This window comes from Lissotriton helveticus, chromosome 2_1 (assembly GCF_964261635.1).
Source record: "Lissotriton helveticus chromosome 2_1, aLisHel1.1, whole genome shotgun sequence".
NCBI lineage: Eukaryota > Metazoa > Chordata > Amphibia > Caudata > Salamandridae > Lissotriton > Lissotriton helveticus.
This window is the reverse complement of record NC_136059.1, coordinates 1,150,248,950-1,150,261,645: the sequence shown is the minus strand read 5'-3', so window position 1 is coordinate 1,150,261,645 and position 12,696 is coordinate 1,150,248,950. Positions and strand designations below refer to the sequence as shown.

At 40.8% G+C, this 12,696-nt stretch overlaps 1 protein-coding gene across 1 annotated transcript in view; it reads left to right on the top strand.

The window, feature by feature from the left end:
* The window catches only part of LOC144819631 (atrial natriuretic peptide receptor 2-like), a 727,257-nt gene that overhangs the window by 456,162 nt on the left and 258,399 nt on the right, over positions 1-12,696 (top strand). Inside the window, exon 12 of the mRNA XM_078677447.1 lies at positions 1,074-1,178. Within this exon, the coding sequence (XP_078533573.1) occupies positions 1,074-1,178 (105 nt within the window). The remainder of the gene's footprint in view (positions 1-1,073; positions 1,179-12,696) is intronic.

The following is a 12,696-nucleotide window of genomic DNA, read 5'->3' as shown; positions in this document are numbered from 1 at the left end:
CACAGTCCCATGGTCTTCAGTCTCAGAATTGCACCTAATTTAAAAGGTTCTATCAGCTCCTGTAATCAGTTACCTTTAGTAGGGATATCTGAACCCTTGCCATATTTAAGTAGGTCCTGCCACACTGACTGAGAAGTAAACATGATAGGAGTCTACACCACAAATGCAGTAAAACGGAGCTGCAATTTTAAGTGGTAGTTTCTGAAATGTGTGTGAAACACTCAAATGCTCTAAATCCCTGCAGGGGACACATACTCCTTTACCTTTCCAAGGTCTACTTAGTGAGTACTGTGACTGTCTTGAAGACATGCTATTTTTGAAATTCTATGTCCATAGCAGCTCCTTTTGGTTGCATCTGAAACTGCAACTTTTCCACTGCTTCCATCATTTGCAGATGGTATATCAAAGTGTTTGGTGAGTGTAGGTTGGGAACAATGAAGGCACAATTTTCAATGGCCACAATATTGTGACCAGAATATAGAGGGATAACGTATTGAAAGTAAGTTATATAGATTTTCCATACCTAACGTCACAAACACATACATTGGTGTCTTCAAGATATGTAGGTGTTGAGTTAAGAAGAGTAAATTCATATCTGCTTCTTTCTGTTCAGTTATCTCTTTGATATTTGGTCCCTTGATATTCTGGTCACATTATTGTAATCATCCAATATTGTGCCCTTGATGTCCCCTATCACAATCGCTTGGGAATTGTTTCACTTCTCCTGCACGCTACTTTTGACTTAAGCTTTGAAAGACTGCGGATCAGACCGACATATGAGGTTCAAGCACTTCCAGTAATATCCCATCTAAAGGTTGCCGGATAAATTGGGGCCCCAAAGGTGTCTTCCTGGTCGAGTGGCACAAAAATGTAAGCTTTGGAGAATGAATGTGGCTATAAAAACTATATAGATCAACATGCTGAAGAGAGGGTTTTAAGGTGTATCTTTGAATCCATGTGCAAGCATGGCTCCTTGGTGAAATATGCAATGCTCAGGCACGTTCTATAACTGTAGCAAAGTAACATTCTTTAAGGGTCTTCAGATTAAATGGTTCATGTTTCTCTTGTTTTAGAAAGATGAGAACAATGGAATGGAGCACGGCTGCTGTCTACCTCTACCAGAGCTGATTCGAGGAAAAACCGATAATTCCTGCCCAAGCCCTTCAGAATATGTAGATGTAAGCTAATGTAATGTACTTTATGTAAAATGTTTGATTCTTCCAATTCTTGTTCCACAAAAAAAGCAAGTTGATGGACATGGACTATTGTTTATGTATTTATTCGAACATACATTGAAGCATATGAGGCCATTTCCTTGTCATGACAATCCCTTTCCTATTTCATATATAATTCCTAATTCAAGAGCAAAATATGGCGATAGAAATGCACATCAGGGGTTGTTGCTCGTTATCCCAAGTCCACCTCTCCTCAAGTAATCATGTGTCAAGATATCCTGGTTCCAGTGGCGTAACACCACTGAGTGTCCCATATGTCACTAATATTCATTGTCCTTTGATGTGATTGGGGCCCACCTGATTGGTTTTGGGGCCCTTGAAGGGGTGGGTAGCCCTAGGCCACTGGGGCTAGTGTTATTCCCCTGTCTACTTCACCATATTTGTAGTGCGGGCAGTGCCAGACCAGGGAACCAAAAGCAGCCCTCGCAAAAATGCTCAAACCAGCCCTGCTTCCCTCTCTCCTCATACAATCTCTCTCTTTCCATCAATCTATTCTCTGTCTCTCCTCCTCCTCCTCCACTGATGGCTTTTTCTCTATCTTCTCCCTCCCTCTCTCTTTCTCTCTCCCTTTCTCTCTCTTTCTCTCCCCCTCTCTCTCTCTCTTGAAGCTAGTCCCGTGGCTTCTGCAATTAACATTGGGGAGCTGGGGAAAGTGACGCAGGCACCAGGGGTGGCCCTGAGATTTAAAAAAAACTGGCCTAGAAGGTCTCCAAACCAGCAGGGAATTGCCAGTGAAATAAAAAGCCTGTCTGGCCAAAGGTGTCCTCCTCTATGGCTTCAAATCTTCAACAACTTCCGGAGAGATCTCATAATTTAAAGTGAAGAAGAAAGAACACTCCCTCTCATCCCAGCACAGTTCACCCCTTTGCACTTTGGTAAATGCAGTATGCATACTTCAAAGTTGCTGTCGCTTTTTTTACCAAAGTTGGTGCAGATCACGCTGTTATCTCTAGACATGTGTTTATGGGTTTAGTCCTTCCTCAGTAGAGAACAGAAGTCGTCGATTGAGCAGGGGAAGTCAACTGGGGCTTCTGAAATGCTGCCCAAGTCTTCACAGGTCACACAGTACCTCTCCACAGGCACGCAGGTACATCCCAAGTTATATGGTCAGCTTGTTGAGTCAAGGGAGCCTTCTAATCATAAGGAGGAAGTGAGCACACTGTCTCTCATCGCAGCACAACTAACCCCTTTGCATTCTGCTCTCTATATTAACAGCAAAATAATTAAGAATAATCAAGTCCAGCACAAATAAGGTGTCCCAGAGAGAAAGCCCCAGGTTACCACCCCTTCGAGTGCAGTAGCAAAATAGAGTATGTTATTAATATAGCAGCAACAGATATCTTCAACAGGCTGCTGGTATCCATACCTATACAAGACCAGCACTCTAATGACCCTAGAAGCAAGAGCATAAAACGTAGGCCCTTCTTACGTTGATGGTTGGTCGGACTGCCAGCTGCCATCGCAGCAGGCAGGAGATTGCCTGACAATTAGTTGGTGGTCCCACTACCCATGCTGTCATGGAGGTATGGAAAGTGGTTTTTTCCAATGCCGCGTGTGCTGCGGCCCAAGAAACGGGCCACAGCACAAGCCACGATGGAAAAAATACTTTGTGCACATCCATGCACCATGTGCAAGGCACCATGAGGTGCCTGGCACATGGTGCATGGGTGTGGGGCGGGGTACGACATGTGCTCTGAGGGCCACTTTGTAATGACCCATGGGGGATGAGGGCCCTGTTTGGGGCCCTCAAAGTCACTTTCAAACTGCCATTTCATGGCTGACGGACCGCCATGAAAAAACAGTCAGAAAATGACATTGTAATCCCTATGGTGATGCCTGCACAGTCTCCGGCCCAATGTAGAGACACGATTCTAACTATCCCAATAATAGGATCTTGGAGGCGGTATTCTTCACCCCGTTCTCTGCAGTCGGACTGCCTGCATTGAAATGCAGCAGTTAGACCGATGGCCAGTCTGTCGGGTGGACCACCACCGATGGCCGGTTGGTGCTGGTCCACCTGACATTGTAATCAGGCCCTTAGTCATGGCGCTTACATGTTAAAATCCAGAAAATATAGCCTTAAGCTGCCATCCATCAAAGTGTAATGAATTAATAAAGTGCATTGATGTAGTTATCATAAGATCATAATGCTATCTCAGCTCTAAGATGGATATAATACAATACATGATAACAAGACAGCATGGAGTGCATCCACCAAGGTATTAACAACAATACATAGAACCCCTTACTTTATAGGAAAATTCTAAACAGCAACAAAATAGAGGGGACCCATATGATTACATCCGTCAGCTACCCTCAAATGTGAGCCCTGATTGCAGGGTCCCTGAATTGAAGTCACCACCCACTCGGATACGGACAACTAGATTAGGTCACACTGTCTCTGCGTTCTACTGCCATTGTGTTCATATAGACCTTTGTCCATGTTATACATTGCAAGAAAGCGGGACCTCCACTCTGTCAATATAGGAGGATCTCGGTTAATCCGTCCTGAGGTTATACACATGCGGGCCACTATCATTGTCACAAACATCAGGTACGATTCCCCTTTAGAGAGCTCCCAAACCTCACTGAGCACTAAAAATACTGCTTGAGGAGTGATATTGATTTGTTTTTTGAGGATCATACTAATAAAAGCTTCAATCTTTTCAAGGTAGTTAAATAACCGGGGACAGGAGCTAAACATGTCAGCTGACAAAAGGCTGTGAAAAAGACCTTTCAGTTAGAATGTGTATCCGTTTAGTATATTGAACATGTTCCATCCTGGAGTGTGAGCTTGTATACATTTGTTATGATATATATAGATATAAAACATACCACGGGAGCCCAAGCAAGATTCAAAAAGAGAAACTACCCCAAAAAAGTTTTTGAAAAAAGTTTACAAAGAGCAAAAAGCAAAAACCGAACTGAGTTTTTAAATAATTCCATCACAACAAAAATGGAAGACATACCAAAAAATAGACTGACAACAACATATACGACAAAAACAAATCAACTGACAAGAATCAACAAAAAACATTGGGGTATTTTGGAATTAGACCCCACAGTATCAGGCTTCATAGGAAATCATCCCAATATTACTTACAGAAGAGCTCCAAACCTTGGTTATTTTTTAATTAACACACAGCCACTTCAAAGCAAAACAAACAACATCATGGACCGAAATAGAAGGTTTTTGGCCGTGTAAAAGCTGTAAAGCCTGCAAAATTGATGAACAAAGGAAAGTAGTGGAAATTAAGAAAAGAATCAAATGGAAAATTAAGCAACATATAACTTGTCATCTATGTAGTGGAATGACCCTCCAAATTAAAGTAAATTGGGAGCACGATATTCAAAATAAAAAAAAAAGCATATTGGAATATATCAGAGCCACCATAAAGAATGACTGGTCCAACACAATTTTAAAACATATGGAGAAAATGCATGACAGCAAATGGGAATTACTCAATTTCTATGCAATTGAACAAGTCCCAAAATCTTGAAAGAGGGGTAAATCGCGAGAGATTACGAACACAAAAGGAATCAAAACACATTGTAATTTTTCACACTTCAACACCTTTGGGATTGAATCAAGATGAGGAATTATATGTACAGCTTTAAAATATTTATACGAAGACTTGATCAGCAACCTTCAAGACATACCATTTGGTTTCCAGGAACTGTAATACTCGCTAGAGAGAAATGACCAAAAGCAGAAATAAAAAGGAAAATTAATTACTATATCGGAGTGATGGATAAACCAATAAGAATATTGGAACCTCAGAAATAGAACTATTCTATAATAAAAATTTAAATAATATTTAACGGATTTGTATAAATATAAATATAAGAAAGAGATGTATGTTATAGAACTGTATGGACACTCACTAGGGAGAAGAGACTGAAGAACAATTAAGCGCAATGGCAAAAATGTAGAAAAGCAATTACATACAGAATTTTTTCCTTTGCCTCAAAATCTCTTTAGAAAAATTGAAACAATTGTTTATAATTTCATTTTAAATTATTGCACTATTTTGCACATATATTTGCACTTTAAAATATTTGCGCTAAGCACTAAAGAACTTTAAACTAATTGTTTTTTTAACACAAAATATATAAAAAATCCTAAATAATTTATAAAAAGTAATGCATTGAACTACAAATACCATGATGCTATGCGAGAGAGGAAACAGGAAATGCTTCATGATATAGCAATAAATGATGCCTGTTTGTCCTAGAGGGAGATTAAGGTTCAAGGCTTGAACCAAAACGCGTTGGGCATGGCTATTGCCACTTTCACAAAATAAAAAATATAAGGAATTGGACCCGAGTGAGTGCATTTTTCATAATAACTTCTGGTGACAGAGGTATCCTGCTTCGTCAGCTGAAACGCGTATCTTTGTGCTGAGTCAGAGGAGGCTTTATCTAATTAAACGGCCTTAACCCAAATAGTCCTCGTGTGACTGCTCTTTTCCGAAACCAGAGCAGAGGTTGTTGTTATATATATATAAGCGTGACAAAGCCGTAATGGCGAAACGCGTCGCTGAACTTTCTTCACTTGCCTAATAAACTCCTTGAGGATTGCAGCCCTGGGTGTCTCGTTTTTCATCGGTAAATATTACGATGGTATCGGAGTGAATATATATATATATATATATATATATATATATATATATATGCAAATCCACCTCCAGGGAAACTGAAGGAAGGGGCCACACACGAGGACTGAGAAGAGAGGTTCTTTATTTGTTAAGCAGGTAAGGCGTGATGCATTTGGGCGTTTAGCCTTCCTCAGACGCCACTGCCCAACTGCTAGAACGTGCGTCCAGCTCTGTTATTGTCTCTGCAGCACTCCTTGATTGATCGGTGCACGCCTGCCCCAACCATGTGATCGTTAGATGCAGTGTCGATCTGCTGACACTACAACTCCCAGCATACTTCAATCTGGACTGATGATACGTGGGGAAAACCAAATAACAATTTTGTATTTTAAGGCGTGTATCGTGCTTGGCGAACTTCCAACAGTCTTATTTAAAAACCTAAGAACCCCTCAAGTCTCCGTATATATATATATGAAAGGGAAAGTCGAAGCCTTGTGCTGTAGAAAGGACGACAGCGGACCCAAGTCTTTAAGGTGCAATTATTTATTTGTGCAAGTACCCCGCACCTCAGTCATGACGCGTTTTGGGCCCCCTTAGCCCTTGATCACATGACACACTATGGAGTGATTCTCAACAATTTAAAGTGACAGTGCACGTTGCTGTGGAAATCCTCATCATAGACATAAACGAAATACAAATTTAGCAGCTCGTCTATTATACAAAAAAACACAATAAATACGGTTTTAGAGTCACCAACCTGTTTACAAATGATAAATAAAAATCATTCGTAAAACCAGAAAGATAAAAGGTCATCGCGATTGCCGCTAAAATAGCAATTAAAAACCATTTTGACATTATATCATGTAAACATTACATGCTTGTTGGGATTGTGTCTGGAAATAATTGTAAAATACAGTTACTGACAAATGTGATATATTACACATCTCTCAGTAGTCATTCCAAACATCGACACTGCTATGTACTTCTGCTAATTTATTACGTCAGATGATAGTTCACGATTTATGATAAACAAAGTTCATCAGTAGCAAAGTGCAAAATTGTGCAAAAACTAGTGCAATAAACCTGTGTAAAACAAGATGTGCAAAATACGCAATTTACAATCTAAAACCAATAAATAATAAATGCATGTTTTAAGAAAATTTGTGTTAAAAATAATTGATTATGACTTTAAAATCAATTTTAGTCCTAAAATTAAAAAAAAGATCATTTATTTCAGATATATTGTTCCCATATAAACACCAAATAGATAACTCACTATAAACTAGACCACAGATCAGGGAACAGATAGGTGAATATGCTAACTGATTATAAGCACGTATAGAAATCCTCCCCTGCATTTAAACCATTGGGATGTTTACTATCCAGGTTAAGAATGTAGTGGGCTTCTAATTTACGGAGGATTCCCTCTCTGTCGCCACCTCTTCTCAAGGGCATGACTGCATCTATTACGTAAAATTGTAACAATCTCAGATCTCTTTTGTGACAGTCATTAAAATGTCTCGTGACAGGATAAGCCTCATCACAGTTAGTGATGGCCCTCATGTGTTGCAACACCCTCTTGTGTACTGGAAGTTTAGTACTTCCGACATATCTGAGTGCGCAGGGGCACTCCAACACATAAATAGCATATTCAGTCTTGCATGTTAAATATTTGGGGATGGGAATTTTTATTGACCCCATGCTTACAGGCTTTGCAGGTCATGCATTTAAAAAAAAACCCGTCCGGGAGCTGAGCCAATCGGTCTTGGCCAAGACCTCTGGGCTGCTGCTCACCAGGCTGTTTAGCATTGATCCTGCCTTTCTGTATGTGATGGTGGGGGAATTCAAGGATCCCATCTTTAGGATTGGGTCATTCTGGATAAGTGCCCAATGTTTACACATGGTTTTCCTAATCGCCTGGTGTTGTTTGCTGTAGGTTATTATTAACCGGATGGGATTAGGTTCAGTCAATGAGTGGTCTATTTGCTTCATGGCTTTTGTTACCAGTGCTGCATCTCTGGGTAAGGCCTCTGTGCGCTTAATGGCTGATGTAATTATTTTATCCGTATAGCCTCTTGCTAGAAAACGCTTGCGGCAGGCTGCTTGAGCATCAACCACATCTTGTTGTCTGCTGCAAATACGTTTGATGCGTAGCATCTCCCCTTAGGGGATGCTATGAATCAAGTGGCGAGGATGGTGGCTAGTCGCATGCAGCAGTGTATTGCCTGCCGTGGCCTTACGGTGCAGTTTAGTTTGGATTGCCTGTTTGTCAATAAAAACTTCAACATCCAGAGAGTTCACTGTGGATTTACTTACATTGGAGGTGAATTTTAGGTTAAGGGAATTGTTCTTCAGATCATCAATAAATACATTCGCTAACCTCTCATCCCCTCTCCAAATCAAAAACAGGTCGTCAATGTACCTATATATACATACAGCATGATTGTGCTTGATTTCAGCAAACTGGACTCCAGGAACCTGCTTCTCCCACAGCCCCATATGCAAACACTCATTGCTGGGGGAGAAGCAGGAACCCATCCCCACCCCTCTAGTCTTCTGAAAGCACATCTGCTGAAACATAAAAAAGTTATTGTATAGGCACATTTCAATCATGTTCACAAGCATATTGGTATGCGAATGACAGTGCAGTGGCCTCTTGTCCAAGAAATGTTTCACAGCTTTAAGGCCATCAACATGATTGCTACTGGTGTGGAGAGAGTGTAAAGAGAGGTCACGTCTAACGTGATAAGTAAGTAATCCTCCTGCCATGTAATGTCTTTTAACTTTCTAAGGAAATCTCCTGTGTCCTGTGTAAAGGTGGGTAAGCTAATCATGTGTTCCTGTTGAAAAAAGTCGATATATTTGGAAGTGTTTTCAAGGAGGCTGCTACAGGCGGGAGAAGTGTGAGTCACCGGTTAGAGGAGGCAGACCCGGATGCAGAGGTCAGACCCGGGACCAGGGTTCAATTCCCGATGCGGCAGGGTCTTGAGCTCAAAATGTCCACTGACTCGATAATTCTCGCCTCAGCGTCTACTCGAATCATGGGTTCACACTCTGCAACTCTGGGCAATAGCTTGTTTAATCTCCACAACGACCCTCTCGCGATGGGATGCCCTTGGGGATGCCCAGTTAGGGGTTATCTCGCAGGGAAAAGCCAGGACGGGTTCCCAAAGCAAGCGCCTTGAGACCTTACGGTGAAAGGCGCTATATAAGAATGTAGGACTTACGATTTACTGGCGGAAATAATGTATAACCTCCCACAAAGAACTCCAACCACTTCCAACAATCGTCGGCGAAGAAGGAGGCTCAGACCACACAGCTTGTCAGGCGAGTTATTTCTTTATTTCAAAATCAGCAGCCTGCAACGACGCCTTTCGGGCCAGCAGGGGCCCTTGATCACATTCAGCCTTAACTGCACCGTTTTTTAACTTTTATATTGCTTGTTATTTGCACACCCACAATTACAAAGAACATGGTCACGTGATTATAGGCATAAAAAAAATACTACATTCCTTTCTTGATGGGTTAAAGCAAATACCCTACATAATGCATGTCTGCTAGTTTTGTTAAAAACAATTGTAATTTCAACAAAAAAACAAACCATTAACATATAAATATTTTCAGTTTAAGTACATTTACAAAAAACCTTTTATATATAAAAAAAAGGGGAAATTTATTGCAAATTAACTGGATAAATCCATGACAACAATAAGTATTGTTGTCTAATTATGCCTAGGAATGTTGATTTCTCCTCTATAGATTTGTACTTTTAATAGCACAATAATTCTTTGGATAAATCCCAAATTCATGCTATAACTAAAGTGCCATAGTGTTTATAATTTACAAAAAGTGCTAATGCTCTATTAAAGTGCTATACAGAAACTGTGCAAAACTTTAAACATAATCCCCTATTATAAGAGAAAACAAGTAGAGTGCAATTTATTCATATTTTAAGACCATAAGTTAATATTATTATAAATTCAAGCAAACATGCAATCCATCTTCTTAATGATAAAACTCTCCAGCGGGGAAGAATACCACTGTAAAAAATGTTATTTGCTTAAAATCATCTATATTAACATTAAGGGGCTGATTAGGATCGCGGACGGACCTGCGTCCGTCCGCGACCCCTGAGGTGGAGGGAACATCCGCAGGGGCTGCGGCGTTCCCTCCAGTGCAATTAGGATGTGACCGTCACCCTGGCAGTCACATCCTCAATATTTAACATTGCGGCGGGTGCTGCTTGAAGCAGCACCCACCGCAAGGTGAAATATGCATGTTTCGCATTTGCATGCACAAAGCGGCAGGCACCGCGCTGTGCCTGCCGCTTTGTGCATGCATATGGTACCCCCCATGTGCACCCCCCAGCCCCCTTCACCCTGGGGCCCGCAACGGGCCCCCAAAGAAAACACCGTATGCCTTTCCACGGCGGAGAAGCTGCCGCGGAAAGGCATGTGTTATGCCCCATCCTAATATGGCTGGCGGTGTCTGTTAGACACCACCAGCCATATTAGAGCTTTTCCGCCGCGGTCGTAAGGCGACCGTGGCGGAAAAGCGGCGGACGGTCTTCCTGACCCCCCAGCCATCCTAATCTGGCAGGGGGTCTTTGAAGGCTCCGCAGCGTTTTTTCCGCATCCTCCGGGCCGGCGGACACTTCCGCCGGCCCAGAGGATGCGGAAAAACCGCAATCCTAATCGGCCCCTTAGTCCAGAGAGAGTAAACATCTTCATACAAAACAAAGTGTCAAATTTATTTATACCGTATCAGCAATTTTGTTAACTTATCATACTGAAGTGCAAACTCAGTATGACCCTAGCTTGTCTACAAACAGGTGTACATATCTTCAGTATTGTTCAATCCCCGTGGCCACTTACTATCCAAGTCAAGAATAAATCTTGTGTCCAGCTGTCTCAACTGTCTCTCTCTATAACCCCTTTTAGATTTTGGAATGGCACTAATTACAAAATAGGAGGCAGTTGATGTCTTTGTTGTGACACTTAGAGAAGTGATGTGCCACGGGGTATGCCTGGTCATTGTACAATATGGCTCTTATATGCTGCAATATTCTGACATGCACCTGCTGCTTCATGCTACCAACGTAGCTAAGTCCACAGGTGCATGTCAGAACGTAAACAGCATATTCCGTCTTGCAAGTATAGTTTCCTTTTATGGGCACAGGTGATGCTACAAAGGGAGTATTGTATGTTGTTTTGTTGCATCCAAATTTACAGGCACGACAAGTTGTGCATTTTTTGAAACCATTAATAGATTTCAGCCATGAAGTTTTTTGCCTGGTTTCAGGACTACTCTTATCTCAATCTGTCCCTATTGATCTACCCTTGCGAAAGGTGATCGTGGGTGAATCAGTTATACATCCTTGTAAAGTGCTATCTGTGAGCACTATTGGCCAGTGTTTCTGTAATATAGATCTGATCCTTCTCTCTTGTTTTGAAAAGGTAGTGATAAGTCTAGGACTGTCATGCATTTGACCATCACTACCCTTTTCTGTAGTTTTTTCTTTAAAGAGAGTGTCTCTTGGTCGGTCATTGGCTTTTTTGATGGCATCATCAATAATTTTCTTACTATATCCTCTCAAACTTAAATGTGCACACATTTCCTTTCTGCACATAAATCTCCATCATTACTGCAGATGCGCTTAAGTCTTAAAATTTCCCCATACGGTATACTGGATATTAGGTGTCTTGGGTGGGAACTTCCAGCATGTAATATAATGTTCCCTCCCGTAGGCTTCCTGAATAGTGTAGTTTCAAGACTGCCATTTTTAACCTCAATCTTTACATCCAGAAATTCAATTTCCGTTTTGTGAATGTGTGAGGTAAAGTGCAAATTCAACTGATTATTATTGATCCCTTCTATAAAATTGCCTGCTTCTTCTTTAGTACCTCGCCACAATAAAAAAATCATCAATGTATCTGTAGTAAGTGGTGATGTGACTATCAAAGGCTGCCTTGTGTGTCTGTCTGAGGACCCATTCCTCCCACCATCCTACATGCAAGCATGCAAAAAATATGGGGAAAAAACAGGCCCCCATGGCTACTCCTCTCTGTTGTTTGTAGAGTGTATTGTTAAATAGGAAAAAATTATTATTGAGACACCATCTGATAAGTTCAATGATTAGTTTGTTGTGACCATAGAATTCAATTGATCTACCAGCCAAATAGTGTTCAATTGCCTCAAGTCCCTGTCTGTGATCTATGCTTGTGTATAAAGCTTCTATATCAAGCGTAATAAGATAAAGGTCTTCTGTCCATACTACTTCATTCATCTTCTTTAAAAAATCCCATGTATCTTTTATATAACTAGGGAGAGATCTAACTGGGTCTTGTAAAAAATAATCTACGTATTGACCTATGTTTTCTCCAACACTGTCAATAGCTGAGATTATAGTTCTCCCTGGAATTGGCATGATACCCTTATGAATTTTGGGAACGAGGTATAGGATTGGAAGTTTAGGAAATTCTTTGTGTAAAAATTTAAACTCCTCCATTGAAATAAGACGCTCTCTACTATACTGAGACAGAAGGTTTTTAAGCACTTCTCTAGCCTTGTCATAATCTTTAATGGATGTTTTTTCATAACACAACCTATCGCTGAGTTGTCTATTGCCTTCAGCGGCATAATCTTTTTTAGGCCATAGTACAAAGTTGCCCCCCTTGTCAGATTTCTTAACAACAACCTCACAGTTGTCACCCAACTTTTTGATTAGATTGTTGTACGCCAATTTTTTAAAAAAGTTACCACGTTCATGTTTGTTATTTTTAATATCATGATTTAAAAGCTTCAAATCAGAAATAACCATGTCGTGATACGTATCGATCGCAACTTTGGGCATAAAAGGAACA